Source organism: Falco punctatus, assembly GCF_963210335.1.
Source record: "Falco punctatus genome assembly, chromosome: 4".
Taxonomy (NCBI): Eukaryota; Metazoa; Chordata; class Aves; order Falconiformes; family Falconidae; genus Falco; species Falco punctatus.
The window spans coordinates 97,051,489-97,063,646 of record NC_137583.1 but is presented as its reverse complement, the minus strand read 5'-3'; the positions used below and the strand labels follow the sequence as shown (position 1 = coordinate 97,063,646).

The 12,158-nt window shown below is 37.4% G+C and overlaps 1 protein-coding gene across 1 annotated transcript in view; it reads left to right on the top strand.

Moving 5' to 3' along the window:
• Positions 1-12,158, top strand: part of SACM1L (SAC1 like phosphatidylinositide phosphatase) — a 31,356-nt gene that overhangs the window by 1,939 nt on the left and 17,259 nt on the right. Inside the window, exons 2-5 of the mRNA XM_080385899.1 lie at positions 5,958-6,055; positions 7,630-7,704; positions 10,165-10,292; positions 11,306-11,455. Coding sequence (XP_080242025.1) covers positions 5,958-6,055; positions 7,630-7,704; positions 10,165-10,292; positions 11,306-11,455 — 451 coding nt within the window. The remainder of the gene's footprint in view (positions 1-5,957; positions 6,056-7,629; positions 7,705-10,164; positions 10,293-11,305; positions 11,456-12,158) is intronic.

Genomic DNA, 12,158 nt, shown 5'->3' with positions numbered 1-12,158 from the left:
TTTCCCTGTTGTTACACCAAGCTGCGGTGATGCCTGCAGACTTTCTGCCAAGCATTTTAAGATACAGGGCCACAACTTGGGTGATGAGTCAAACTTACTAGGTTGGCAAAGTCAAAGGAGAATGTTCTGAGAAATCCAGGCTAGATATCAGTTTGGGGGCTTTAGTGGTAACAGTGTTTTGGTGGTTTTTTTTAACTGACCTCTCATTTTCACTATGAAGAGGTCAGATACTGCAGTTGCACCTTTTCTGGCTAGTCTGGTGGCCCTCTACGAAGCCACACTGATTGTAGCGCTCTGTGGGGTCCCATTCATTACATGCAATCACAGGATCTAGCTCAGAAGGCAAACCTTATGTTTTTCTGTCAAAAGTAGTGACTCAAACCCTTTGTGCCTTGACCAATGTAATCAGACGAGTTCAGGTGATACAGGTAAAAATGCTGGTGTCTAGTGTCTGCTACCATCAGAGCTAGTGGAGTTACACCAGCAGTTATTGGGGAAAACTATTAACCTGAAAACTGCTACCTATAGCTGTCATCTATGTCACGGTTATACTTATTTAGCTTCCTCTCATAGCCTCATGAATAAATTGTAAAATTCAAACAGCTGCTGTAGGTAGCAAGCTAGTAGATGGTAGTGAAGCTACCACTCCAATTAATGAATAAAAACCGATCGGTAAAGCTGTCTGCAGAACAGAGAATTCTGGCTGTTGTTTAGGCTCAGTTAAAATAACTTTTCCTTTGTATTTGGATGATGACTTATCTTGCTGATAGCATTCTCAGTATCCTGTGGGTCTCTGATACTGTCTGTTTCAAATTTAACTCCTTTTGCCTACAGTTATGCCTGCATGCTTTGTGAAAGTACTTGTCAGTTATTAGTAGCTATTGCACTTGAACACAGTGCCTTCCACCTGTCTGTATTTGGGGAGGGGATCAAAAGTGCATCTTGTCTTTCTGGGTTTTTTTTGCTTGTTTTCTAGACTGAGTTTTCAGAGACTGGATAATACTTCTGGAAAAAACAGCTACACATCTTTTTTTTTTTTTTTTGTACTTAAATTAAGTGGCTGTCATGGACAAGCTCAGGGATGTTGATTGAGGGCATTTATTTATGCAGTAAATTATTTGTCATCTTAAGTGACACTTAACTGGACATAGCTGTTATGAAGCTATGCCTTTAATATGTGCTTTTTTTGTTGTTGTTTTAAATGGTATTTCCATTAGTGGTTTTTTAATCCTGGGATTATACTCCCTTTCTTCTCCCTGCAACAACTACTGCTCCATGGGAGATGTTCCAATTCCTTGAGCTGTTTCTGCTTGAGGAGTAATATTTATGGTAGATGTATAATTAGCACACCTGTTCACCTAGAAAATCTGGAATCTCTGGAGTGTTGAAACCATCAGCGTGTTAGCACTGTTACTTAACATGTTGTTGGGACTCTGCATATACTAATGCCTTCCCTGTATCGTGCTGCAGACCACTTCGGTATCTTGAGTACAGCAAACGCATTGCTGTGCGGTACAGGGTGTGCTTTTTGGCTTGCTTTATTACAGTATTTAGAGGCTGACATCAAAGATTTTCCTGCATTAGAGCAATGTTAAGTATTTATAGTGAAATAATCAATTACTGAAGTAAGGGTTTGGCGATTGAGGCCTGGAAGGTTTAAATGATATTGAGTGAAGTACTATCTTTAGTTGCCATTAGAGCACGATGGGTCCTCTTTCATGCTGTATCTGAACACAGGAATATTCTTGCAAGATCAACCGAACTAAAATGTGGGCTGTAACTCTGCATCATCTTCGTGATATACAACAGTGCTTTATATAGTCTAAGTAATGAAGTGAAATTTCACAACAAATATACAAATGAAAAAAAGCCTGATTTTGCACTTGGTGTAAGTGGGCAGAGGTTGATTTTTGCTTTTACATTTCTGTTGTGTTGGGAATCAACACTTTTCTCAACTTGGAATTGTAGAAATGAAATCTAGTGAGTGAGTTGCTTTATCTCTTGGCAGCAATCCACACAGTTTCAGTAGGAGAAGATTTCAAAATGACATCCAAGTCACCTTCAGTAATATTTGAAACATGAATTTGGTGGTTGCAGTTCAATACCTTTCCTTTTCTTGAGTAGTATCGATGCCAAATATTTCCATTTATCACTCCCTTTGTTCTTTAGCAATACTGAGAAATAGCCCGTGATGATGGTAGTCATGATTTTTTTTTTTGTATTAGAAAAGTAAGAAGAACCCAAATTTTGTGAAGGTTTTATGTGCTGTTAAGCTGTAGGGGAAGCAAGATATTGCTGTTAAAGTTCTTGATGTTTTGGATGGCTATAGACAGCAGTGACAACATAGCCAAGGAGAAGGTAGGCTATGCTATCAAACATGAAGGTTATACAAAAGCAGAACATGGCCTGTTGAATGGAAACCAGTTTCAAAAATAACTACAGACTTTATGGGCATCTTGAAAATACAGATTTCTTTATTATATTTCATGTAATACTAGCACTTGGACTTTCATCTGTTCCTTAATTCATTAAAAGAATAGAATGAATCTGTCTACAGATTCCTACTCATTGTGAATGATCCTTTGTTCAGCATTTAATATCTCCTAAGATCACTAAAATAAGCATGTGTTATCTTTCCAACCTTGTCACAGACTTGCAGATTGATGCTGAGTAGAGTCTGTGGAAAAAACACCGTTCTTGCAAGCAGTGTTCATAAGTTTCCTACCTGAAAGAGAAGTGAGAGGCAATCTTAGTTATAGCAGTCTTACGGTTTAAAAGCTCATCTAAATGAGAATGAGACTACTAGCCTAGTTCTGGTAATTGTTAAGATTGTAAATGAACACTTGAGCTGAAACCTTTTTGAGTCTTGTCCTCTCCTTCAACCATATTAACTATAGAAAACTTTCAGCTATTTACACAAATGAAGCAAGGATGAAGTGATTCATCTTCCTGTTAAAAACTTTGAAGAGCACTAATTCTCCCACTTCTGAAGCAAGGATTTAACATTTTGCAGGGCATTAGGCTTTTCAGTTGGTGTTGTACAGTTGTGTTTTAGGCAGTTTTTAATGGTGATCCCAAGAGAGAAGTATTTAAGTTCTCTCAACTTCATAGGCTAGCAGCTTGATGTCCTCCTGTCCCGCCTAAAAGATGACCAAAACAAAACCACCCAAAGCTTTGAAACAGTCAACAATGAGACTGTTCTAGTGTGCTGCAAGCTGCTGAAGCCTAGAGCTGATTTGGTTCATTGAACTGAAAACAGGCATAAGTTGTCTTGTGTTCTCCATGATGCTTTTGTGACCAAATCTGGTCTTGTAGAAGACCATGGGAAGGAGGATTTTGATTGCAAAGTTTTCTTTTTTGTGTGTGTGTGTTGAAGGCAAAATGTAGTTTAAGCAAAGTTAGAAATGTGCAAGCATTGTGTAAGAAGAGATCAAGGTGATGAAAAAAAATGTTTAAAAAGGCAGTGGTAGGTGACAGAAGGCAAAATATGGGTGAGGATTTGAAAGAGAAATGCTGGGGGCTGGTCTAGTGATGCAGGGCATATGACACATACTGAGAGACCAGGCATAATTTGCACCTTAATTCTCTCATTTATCTTAACTTGTGGATGGTGAGAGTAAAAGACTTCATGTTCTTCAAGGAGAAATTATTATTCGAGTGTAGTAAATATAAAACTTCTTTATATGATGACTATTCTACACCTGTAAACTTTCTCAGTTGTCTGAGAACAGGCTATAACTAAACACAGGTGAATGAGTGCTGACACTATGATACTGTCATGGCTGTGTTTTATAATGAAAAAAGCAGCTTTTAAAAATACTGATCATGGATGGAAATACTCAGTTGTGCTCTGTACTGTCAGTGTAAGTGTCTTGCCTAGGCTGTGGTTTTTGTACAGAGTATTTAAAAAACGAAACTATCGTTCTCACAACTTTAGGTGCTATTTTACATCCTGCTGTGTTTAAAGGATTTTTTCAAATGATTTTGCTTAAGAGAGTCAGATGAGTAAGAGTACGTAAGCATCTGTTAAAGGCATAACGGGTCCAATATTAAACTTTGCAGCATCTTTTCCTCAGTTTTTTTAGCTGGAGTCTTGTGTGTCAACTGATGTCCCAGAAAAAGGTGACTGTTCAACTAAACTGATAGAAGTAGCTGCAGCTTTCTGCTGTGGGGAAGAAAGCCTGCTACTGTCTCCTGCCAAGTAGCAATAAGTTCCTGACTGCAGCTTAGATAGCATATCCTGATTTCTTTTTGAGTTCTTTAACAAATTGAGGGCTTCTAAGTATCCTTAAACTTGTCTTGCCCATTTTAGCTGTGTAAGCTTGTTTGCTTTTCACTGTAAAAATGGCTCCTATTATTGTCATGAAACCCCCTTAAAGAGCCAGGGGTGCACATGTGCATGTCATCAAAACTAAAAGCAATGAAAGCAGCGGTTTTAAGGCTTCAGTGTTTAACAAACAGCACATTTGTGTTTCTTAGTCGGGTGTTTTTAGTTTCAAAGATAAAGCATTTCATACATGTACGTGAAAATTAAGGAGGCTGTTCTACAAAGGGAACACTGATACATTTACCATTTTAGGGCCCATAGACTTAACTTTCCTTTAAAGAAGTTAAATGACCTGATGAGCACTTAACTATAGATTTCAGTTTGTTGTGTTATGCTGTTTGGGGTTTAGTTCAGCTAAGCATTTGGTGGTCTCTGGCTTTCCTCTAATTGCCCAGAGAGGTTGTAGAACCCTCATTCTTGGGGAGAGTCAAAACACATCCTAAGAAACAGGGTTTAACTTTGAAGGTGGATAAACTTTGAAGCTGGTCCTGCTTTTGGTGGGTGGAAGGGGGTGTTACACATGTTAAGTGGTCCTCTAGACCTCTTTTAACACGGGCTTTTCTGATCTAAATTGGGATTCTAATTCAGCTTTCTGAAGGATTAAAAATGCACAAAAGATGTGAAGAAATGCAAGTTCTATTTAGGGAGACAGAGCCTAAAAATATCTATCTGGTAGAATAAGTTCCCAGAACAAGATATTTAAAACTCTGATCTCTGCTCTTGTCAAGCTTTAAAGAAAGTAAAAATAATTATGAGAGTTAAGAATGCTAGTTCAAGAGCGTTTGGGTTTGTTTGTTTAGCATCTCCTATGCACAGCTACGAGTCCTTTCTGCATAACTCTTGAATTGTTGCACAGTATAACATGTCTGGCTTCTTGCAAGTACCTCAGCTGATGTATTTTTAAAGAATATTTCTGAAAACTATGTTTAATTTTATGGCTAGCATTGTACTACATACAGTTTTTCTGTCAGGAAGGATAGCTATGGAGTCTGAACAGGATGTCAGTGTATGGCTTGTCTGATGTGTTCAGTGGGGAGGGTACATGTTACCGACCCCATGTGTGTCACACAGCCCTGGCTAACTAAGCTGTGACATGGCAATGCTGAGACACCTGCTTCAATAAACTAGTGCTACTTTAACTTTTCCAATTTTCTGTGTTGTTTCCAGTGGATGCTTACAATACTAATGTGTAGTAGGTGGTTTTTATCACCTAGGATGTGATTTTTCTGCTTACTAGACTTGTGTAAGGGATGTAGTACTTGAGGTTGCTATATTAAAAGTGTTTGATTAAACTTGTGATTTTGAAGTTTGGTTTTGGCTTATCAGACTTCTAAGTCTATAGTTCAAGTTTACATGAATTAGTGGACCACTATGTACACAAACTCACTTACATGTCTTTTAATTCTTGGTTATTACTGGAATTTAGATTATTAAACAAGCCATAGATTTTGCAAAAACTGATTAGCTTGGCTTATTTTTTTCCCCGCTGTTGGGAAGCAATTCAGTGAGAATTGTTTTTTGCAGCTGAAATAAGGCTTAATTTTTTTATCTTCTTCAGATTGTGAAGAATAAACAAACCTGAAGTAAGTGTTGCTAAACAAATTCCTTTTTTCTATCCGTTCTCTTAAAGGCATATAACACCAGAGAAGTTCTATGTGGAAGCTTGTGATGATGGAGCAGATGATGTGCTTGCAATTGATAGAGTCTCCACGGAAGTTACTCTTACAGGTATTCTCCTCAGCAATATTTCTCAATATAGGCATCTTTGTTCTTTTTGTCTGTCTTGCTTAGGCACTCGGAGAAGAACTTCAGAACCTTAAGTTGGTATGGGGATAATTGTTTTATCTTTAGTGACTTTTTTAAAACTGTGCTGGGTATTCTGTCCTGCAGAGAACTTTGTTTGAAATGCCTTTTTGCTGTGGGATTGATGCAGTGGGTGACCAGGGTGATGGTGCTTGCCTTTTTTTTTTTTTTTTTTTTTGTAAGACTGCCCAGCACAATAGTAAGAACTGACTCGTCTAAGCTAGCTGGGCTTGGAAGATCAAACATGGGAAGGGTTGAACACTGGGCTTCTGCAGCTTTTGCTGAATTTTTGAAGTGCTGTCTTTTGTGAAAATTCAGGTTTTAGCCTTAAATAAAGCCTGTAGAAACAAAACCAGTAAAAAGCCCTCACTTTAAATTTGGTTCTGTGTTGCAAATCTGGATTCAAATGTCAGTGCAAGTACTCTTAAGCATTCTGACGTTGAGGTCTTCAAAATTTTAGTTTTTTTTGAGAGTGTGAAACTAATGCATAAAAACAATCAAAGAACTTGTATTAAATGACAACATGAGATGAAGGCAATGGGTGACTTCCCTTGTGATGCTTCAGGAGTTTGTACCTCAGTATTACTAATCTCTAAACAGACAGAAATGCTACAGTAATATTAATGTAAAAGCAGTCATTCTCTTTCTTTTATTTGGCCTCTTGTATACTTCATGCAGAGCAGTGTGCTCTTCCCACTGATACTTTTGGTGTGGTAGTATAATATTTCAATTTCTCCTTCAAAACTGTAAAGATAGCTATCCCAAATCTTATTGGTCTACGTCTGTTCTCATTGCTGGTGTTCTATCAGAGGAACCTGCGAGGTGCTTAAAGCAAAGGAAAATTCAAGCACTGTATTTCTCTGTTCTGTATTCTCTGGGAAAATGCCAAACTCTGGTGTGGGTGTGTGTTTTTTAAACTTCTCTAGTATTCCTTCTGTTATCCTCAAAATGTGGATAATGAAAGTTTAACATGCTAGGACTTCTAAATGATATCTGGATACCTTTTGGATCTCTTAGTATGTTGTTTGGAATACTGTATCCCTTGCCACATGAATGCTGTTGTTGGTAGTTTTGCAGAGATAGATAAAAAAGTGAACTAGGTCTTCTGAAATGGCAATAGACTGAGGCTCAGAAGAAGCAGTCAGAAGTGGGAGGCACAAGCATTTACAGTTTGTTTGTCCTTGATGTATTCAAAATAAAAAGGTTCTGGAAGCTGACAGGACAATACATTGAGGGGTCTACTTGCTATACTATCGTGTGAATGAGGTTGAATTTATTAAATTGAATGGCCACTTTGACTAAACATGAGAAATGCTTCCACATCTTCCCCTCTGTCCCCCCATCAGGCTTTGAAATTCTGATGCATTGCTTCTTGTACTTCAGACTCTAGCAAAACTTGAGGTTTGACCAAGAAGCTTTGTCAAACCTAGTTTGATCATTTTTTAGATAGTCCTGAAAGATGCAGTCAGAAATTCTGAATTTTTTCTTCTGCTTTTCAGTTAAGAAAGATGTTCCTCCTTCAGCTGTTACGAGGCCTATATATGGTATTTTGGGAACAATCCGATTGGTGGCAGGTAAGGAAAAGAGATCTGTACTCTTTGAAAATACTTAGGCAAAATACATTGCTAAAGAAGCTTTAATGTCAAAAGTAGTATTTGCAAGTGTCTGAGGATACACTTTCGTCAGTATGATGGGCTTTCGTTGTGGCTGCTAGAGGGTGGTGTAGCTGCTCTAAAGGTACAGTTAACTGGCAGCTTGTTGAGTTTTAAGGAATGCATTTTAAATGCATGCAAAGAACTTCATCTACTTACTCTTCATAACTATTTTGATCTTAGTTGCAGGACTTCATGCAGCAGTCAAATATTGGGTCATGAAGTTTGACTTAAAATCAGTAATCTTGGCACACAAATAACTTGGAGTGACTCAGGGTGATAGACTAGTAGATGCACATGTGCAAGTAATGGTTGTGCGCCAGCTATCCTACAAATATAAAGAAAATTCAACATTAAAAGAAAAAGGACAGACTGGAACAAGTCTGTATTTTAGGGAGTTGTAGGATAAGGTAAGGAAGGATAAGCTGTCTGCTTTCTCTGTCTCGGTGGCATTCCGATCTAAACAGTTACTGCCACATATAAACCTGATGTGTAAAGTCTGAGCTTCCAAGAAAGTAACTTGCTATTCAAAAGATCTCTTGTGTAGACTTTATTATTTGAGGCTAAAGTAGTCTGAAAAATGGTGTAATAAGAACCATGTATACTGAGTAAGTTTCCATATGCAGAAAGGATTTAGGTTCACTCACTGCAGTATTCTCAACAGAAGCGAAGTATTATTGTGTTAAAAGTAGTAACTTGTGGCAGGATCTGCTGAACTTCATATGCACATATTCTAAAGAAGTGTGGATCTTGCAGAGTAAGAGCAATGTAATGGAGACCTGTGTCTTGGGTACTTGACAAGCCCTGACAGTTTTAAAACTGAACTGCCCCAAAGGGAAATTTTCACAACTTACAGGCTTGATAATGACTTTCATTCATCTGACTATTATATAATATAGGCAATATATTCTTTTACTAGGTTGGATTTTTTCTTTCCACTTCTGCCAAGCAGTGTGTTAGTATACAGCTGTCAAACTAAAGAAGATACAGTTAAAGTAAATATTTAGCTAAGTGGTGAGGCAGTTCAGTTAACAAATAAATGTAAAATTGGTTGCCTATCTAGCAATGCAGTATCTTTAACAAGCATAAATATTCTTTGCCTATTGCAGTATTAAGGGGGGAAAAATTGCTGAAGTAACACCTGAAGCTCTAAAATATCAAACAGAAGGTTGGATACCCAGATAGGAAAAGACAACATTGAAAATTCCCGTCAGATTAAATGTATCTATTTGTGCAGCATCTTTGTAGCATAGTTGTGGATGTAATGTGCTGTTCTCGTAAGGTATCTGGGTTCTGCTGACATACCAGCCAAAAGCAATACTTAAACTTAAAAATGCTCTAGCATGTTTGCATCTCAAGTGGTTGAATATTCCATCTAAATGTGTAACACTAGAGCTGTGGATGTCAAAGTGGGGGTGGTACCTGTTCTTTGACTAATTATATGGAATAGATACCTGATATAATTCACTTGTCCATAAAACTTGGTGTATAGCTAGATACAGTAGTAAATACAAATAATGGGTAAACTTACCACATACAGTGTGAACTGTTTCTGCTTTGGCATTGATATTTTGAATGCTTTAGTACAAAAATGTACTAGACTTCTGGCTCTGTGCTTCTGTATGGCCTGCTTGTTGATTTGCTTTATTGGAATTGTAAGCAAGCATTTAACGGTTATAAGATGTAGATGCTGAGACGTTTTTATCTATCAACATACAATTTAATTAACAAACTTTTTACTTAAAAAAAAAAAAAAGGCACCAGAGTAAGGTAGCCTTAGAAATAAGGCTATGTTGTGTTTACCAAAAGTGTAAAAATTGCTTTAAGTGAACTGTCATGACTATGGGTTTGTTTGCTTTGTTAGTTATGCATCCAGGAAAAGGGCAAGCTTCCTGTCTTAAATTATTAAAAGAACCCCTTTTCTCCTTGCTCCATTTTGAACCTATTAGGATAAATATTTTTTTCAGGATATGATGAATCAGCTTTTTGGATTCTGAGTCATGCTTCCTTTTGTGTATTTCAGACTCGCTTTCCAAACCACTTTCAAGACCATTGGCCACTTTCTGCATTTGCAAGCCTAGAGACTTTCAGACTGTCTCAGGTCTAAAGTGTAGCTGATACTTATGTTGTCCATTTTTAAAAAAATTTCTTGAACTTAATGAATAGCTCAAGATCTGTGAGCATAGAGAAATGGGGAGCTTAGGAAGTGTTTGGTTTGTTCCATACGCTTGCTGTTGAGAACATAGAATATAAAATCCTAGGTGTAAGTTGAAGAAACCTCACTCTTAGCTATTGGTTTCAGTTTTCTGGTATGGCTGTAGGCTGCTTTTCTTAATATAGTGCATCTATTGTTTTTTTAACTTTGCTCTTTCTGGTTTGCAGGCACGTATCTTATTGTAATAACAAAAAAGAAAAAAGTAGGTGAGATTTTCAGTCATGCAATCTGGAAAGCAACAGACTTTGACATCCTCTCGTACAAGAAGACCATGCTGCACTTAACTGATATTCAGGTAGGTGGATTGATTAGAGGAGTGTGGGGGAACGTTACCTTATGTTAATGTCCATTACCACAGGACCTAATTTGATGAGACTATGAACATTTTTTTTAAGAAGCTCTTTGAACTATACTTTTTCCCTCAGATTTGTTCAGGCATCAAATATTGTTGCAGTATTTGAGTACAGGTGTATATAAAGTTATGTCATTCAAGATAACAAAGTCACTTTGTGTGACTTATAATATCATCCCCAGAGTTTGATCTGCATATTGTGCATTTTCCCCCCTCTTGAGTTGGCACACTCTTCTTCATGCTCTTCCTGTTAAGTCTTTCTCACAGCTCTGCTATTCTGATAGTCCCTACAGTAAGATGCCTTGCTGTTATCTAATTATCTCTTGCCTAATTTGTAGAATTGTTCAATTACATAATTGATATAAAGGAAGAATTGATATTTTTTTTGAGGGAGGGAAAGGATGAAGATCGTTTAAAACAGATGTGCTGTGGATTGATAGAGTAGATAAGGGTGGATAACCAACCAACAGAGCTGAAAGGAAATCTGATGCTCTTTCAGGAAAGGAATGAGCATAGTCTTGAACCAGAACAAGATTATTGGCATAATCTTGACAGTAAGTTATATCCTTCCTTTTGCATTGCCATCTTGTTTTGGTATTTTTGACCAAATGGTTTGTAGGATAACTAATGGCTTCCTTTTTGTTTGGAAGTAGCTAGTATTAGTTTAATACCAGTAGCTGGAATATATACCTCACAGGAATACAGTTTTCTACTCTCCCTTCTACTGTTCTTGCAGAATCTGGCTGCAGTGTGCTAGCTAGCTCTAAGTTATCAGTGAACTGGTATCAAAATTGTAATCTCATAGTTTCCTTCTTGTACAGTAATATCTGGGTGATGTCAGGTGTTGCTAGAGCACTAGCAAAGCTAATCTCATCACTTCTAAAAGTAGCAGTAGTTTGAGATATTCAATGGCAATAAATGAGAGCTCTTCTGTCCTCTTTTTCTCATCCCCACAGTTGCAGGACAATAAAGTGTTTTTATCAATGCTTAATCATGTCTTGAGTGTGGATGGATTTTACTTCTCAACAACATATGACCTAACACATACTCTGCAACGGTTAGCGAACACGAGCCCAGAGTTCCAGGAAATGAGCCTCCTAGAGAGGGTAAGGATTTAATTTTACTTACTATTTCTCTCAGACATTGTCAATCAGTTCTACATGGCTTAAGTTTAGCTTATGCAGCTGATATTTAGATGTCAAAACAAACTATCACAAACGAAAGGAAACTATGTAAAGCTTAGAATGATGTAATGGGATCACAAATTTCAGCAGCACCTGAGCTTAAACCTTTTTTTAACAATGTTTTAGTATGTTAAATGGTAGTAGACACTTAAAGCCTTTATGGTCCTCTGTTAAAACTAAAAATGGCTTTACTATTTTAATCCCTAGACTAGTGAGACAGATTTATATGTTGCTTAAATGCAAGTCCTTATAACTGAACTAGCAAAAAATAGCCCAATGTTGCTGAACTGTGTAACTAGACTTATTTCTGATTTTAATTGAGTTGTACTGTGACAGTTGTCTGGAATAAGCAGCTGATAGCAAGAGGAAATACAAGTAACTAGGCAAGTGTGCGAAGTATACAGAGTCAAGTTACAATTTGAGTTTGCATCATAGGGTACTTAGAAGAAGGGTGGAAATGGCTGTTTTGTAAAGCTTCAGCACATGAGTTTGTTCAGTGCTGCAGTATTTTATCAAAACTGTTAGGGGTTGTGGTTGAGCTTACTAGTCCACCCTTTCTTAAGTCTTATAGCTTGTGAGCAACATGAAGTTCTAGAAATCTGTTCTAGTGTGATGTTAGACTTCT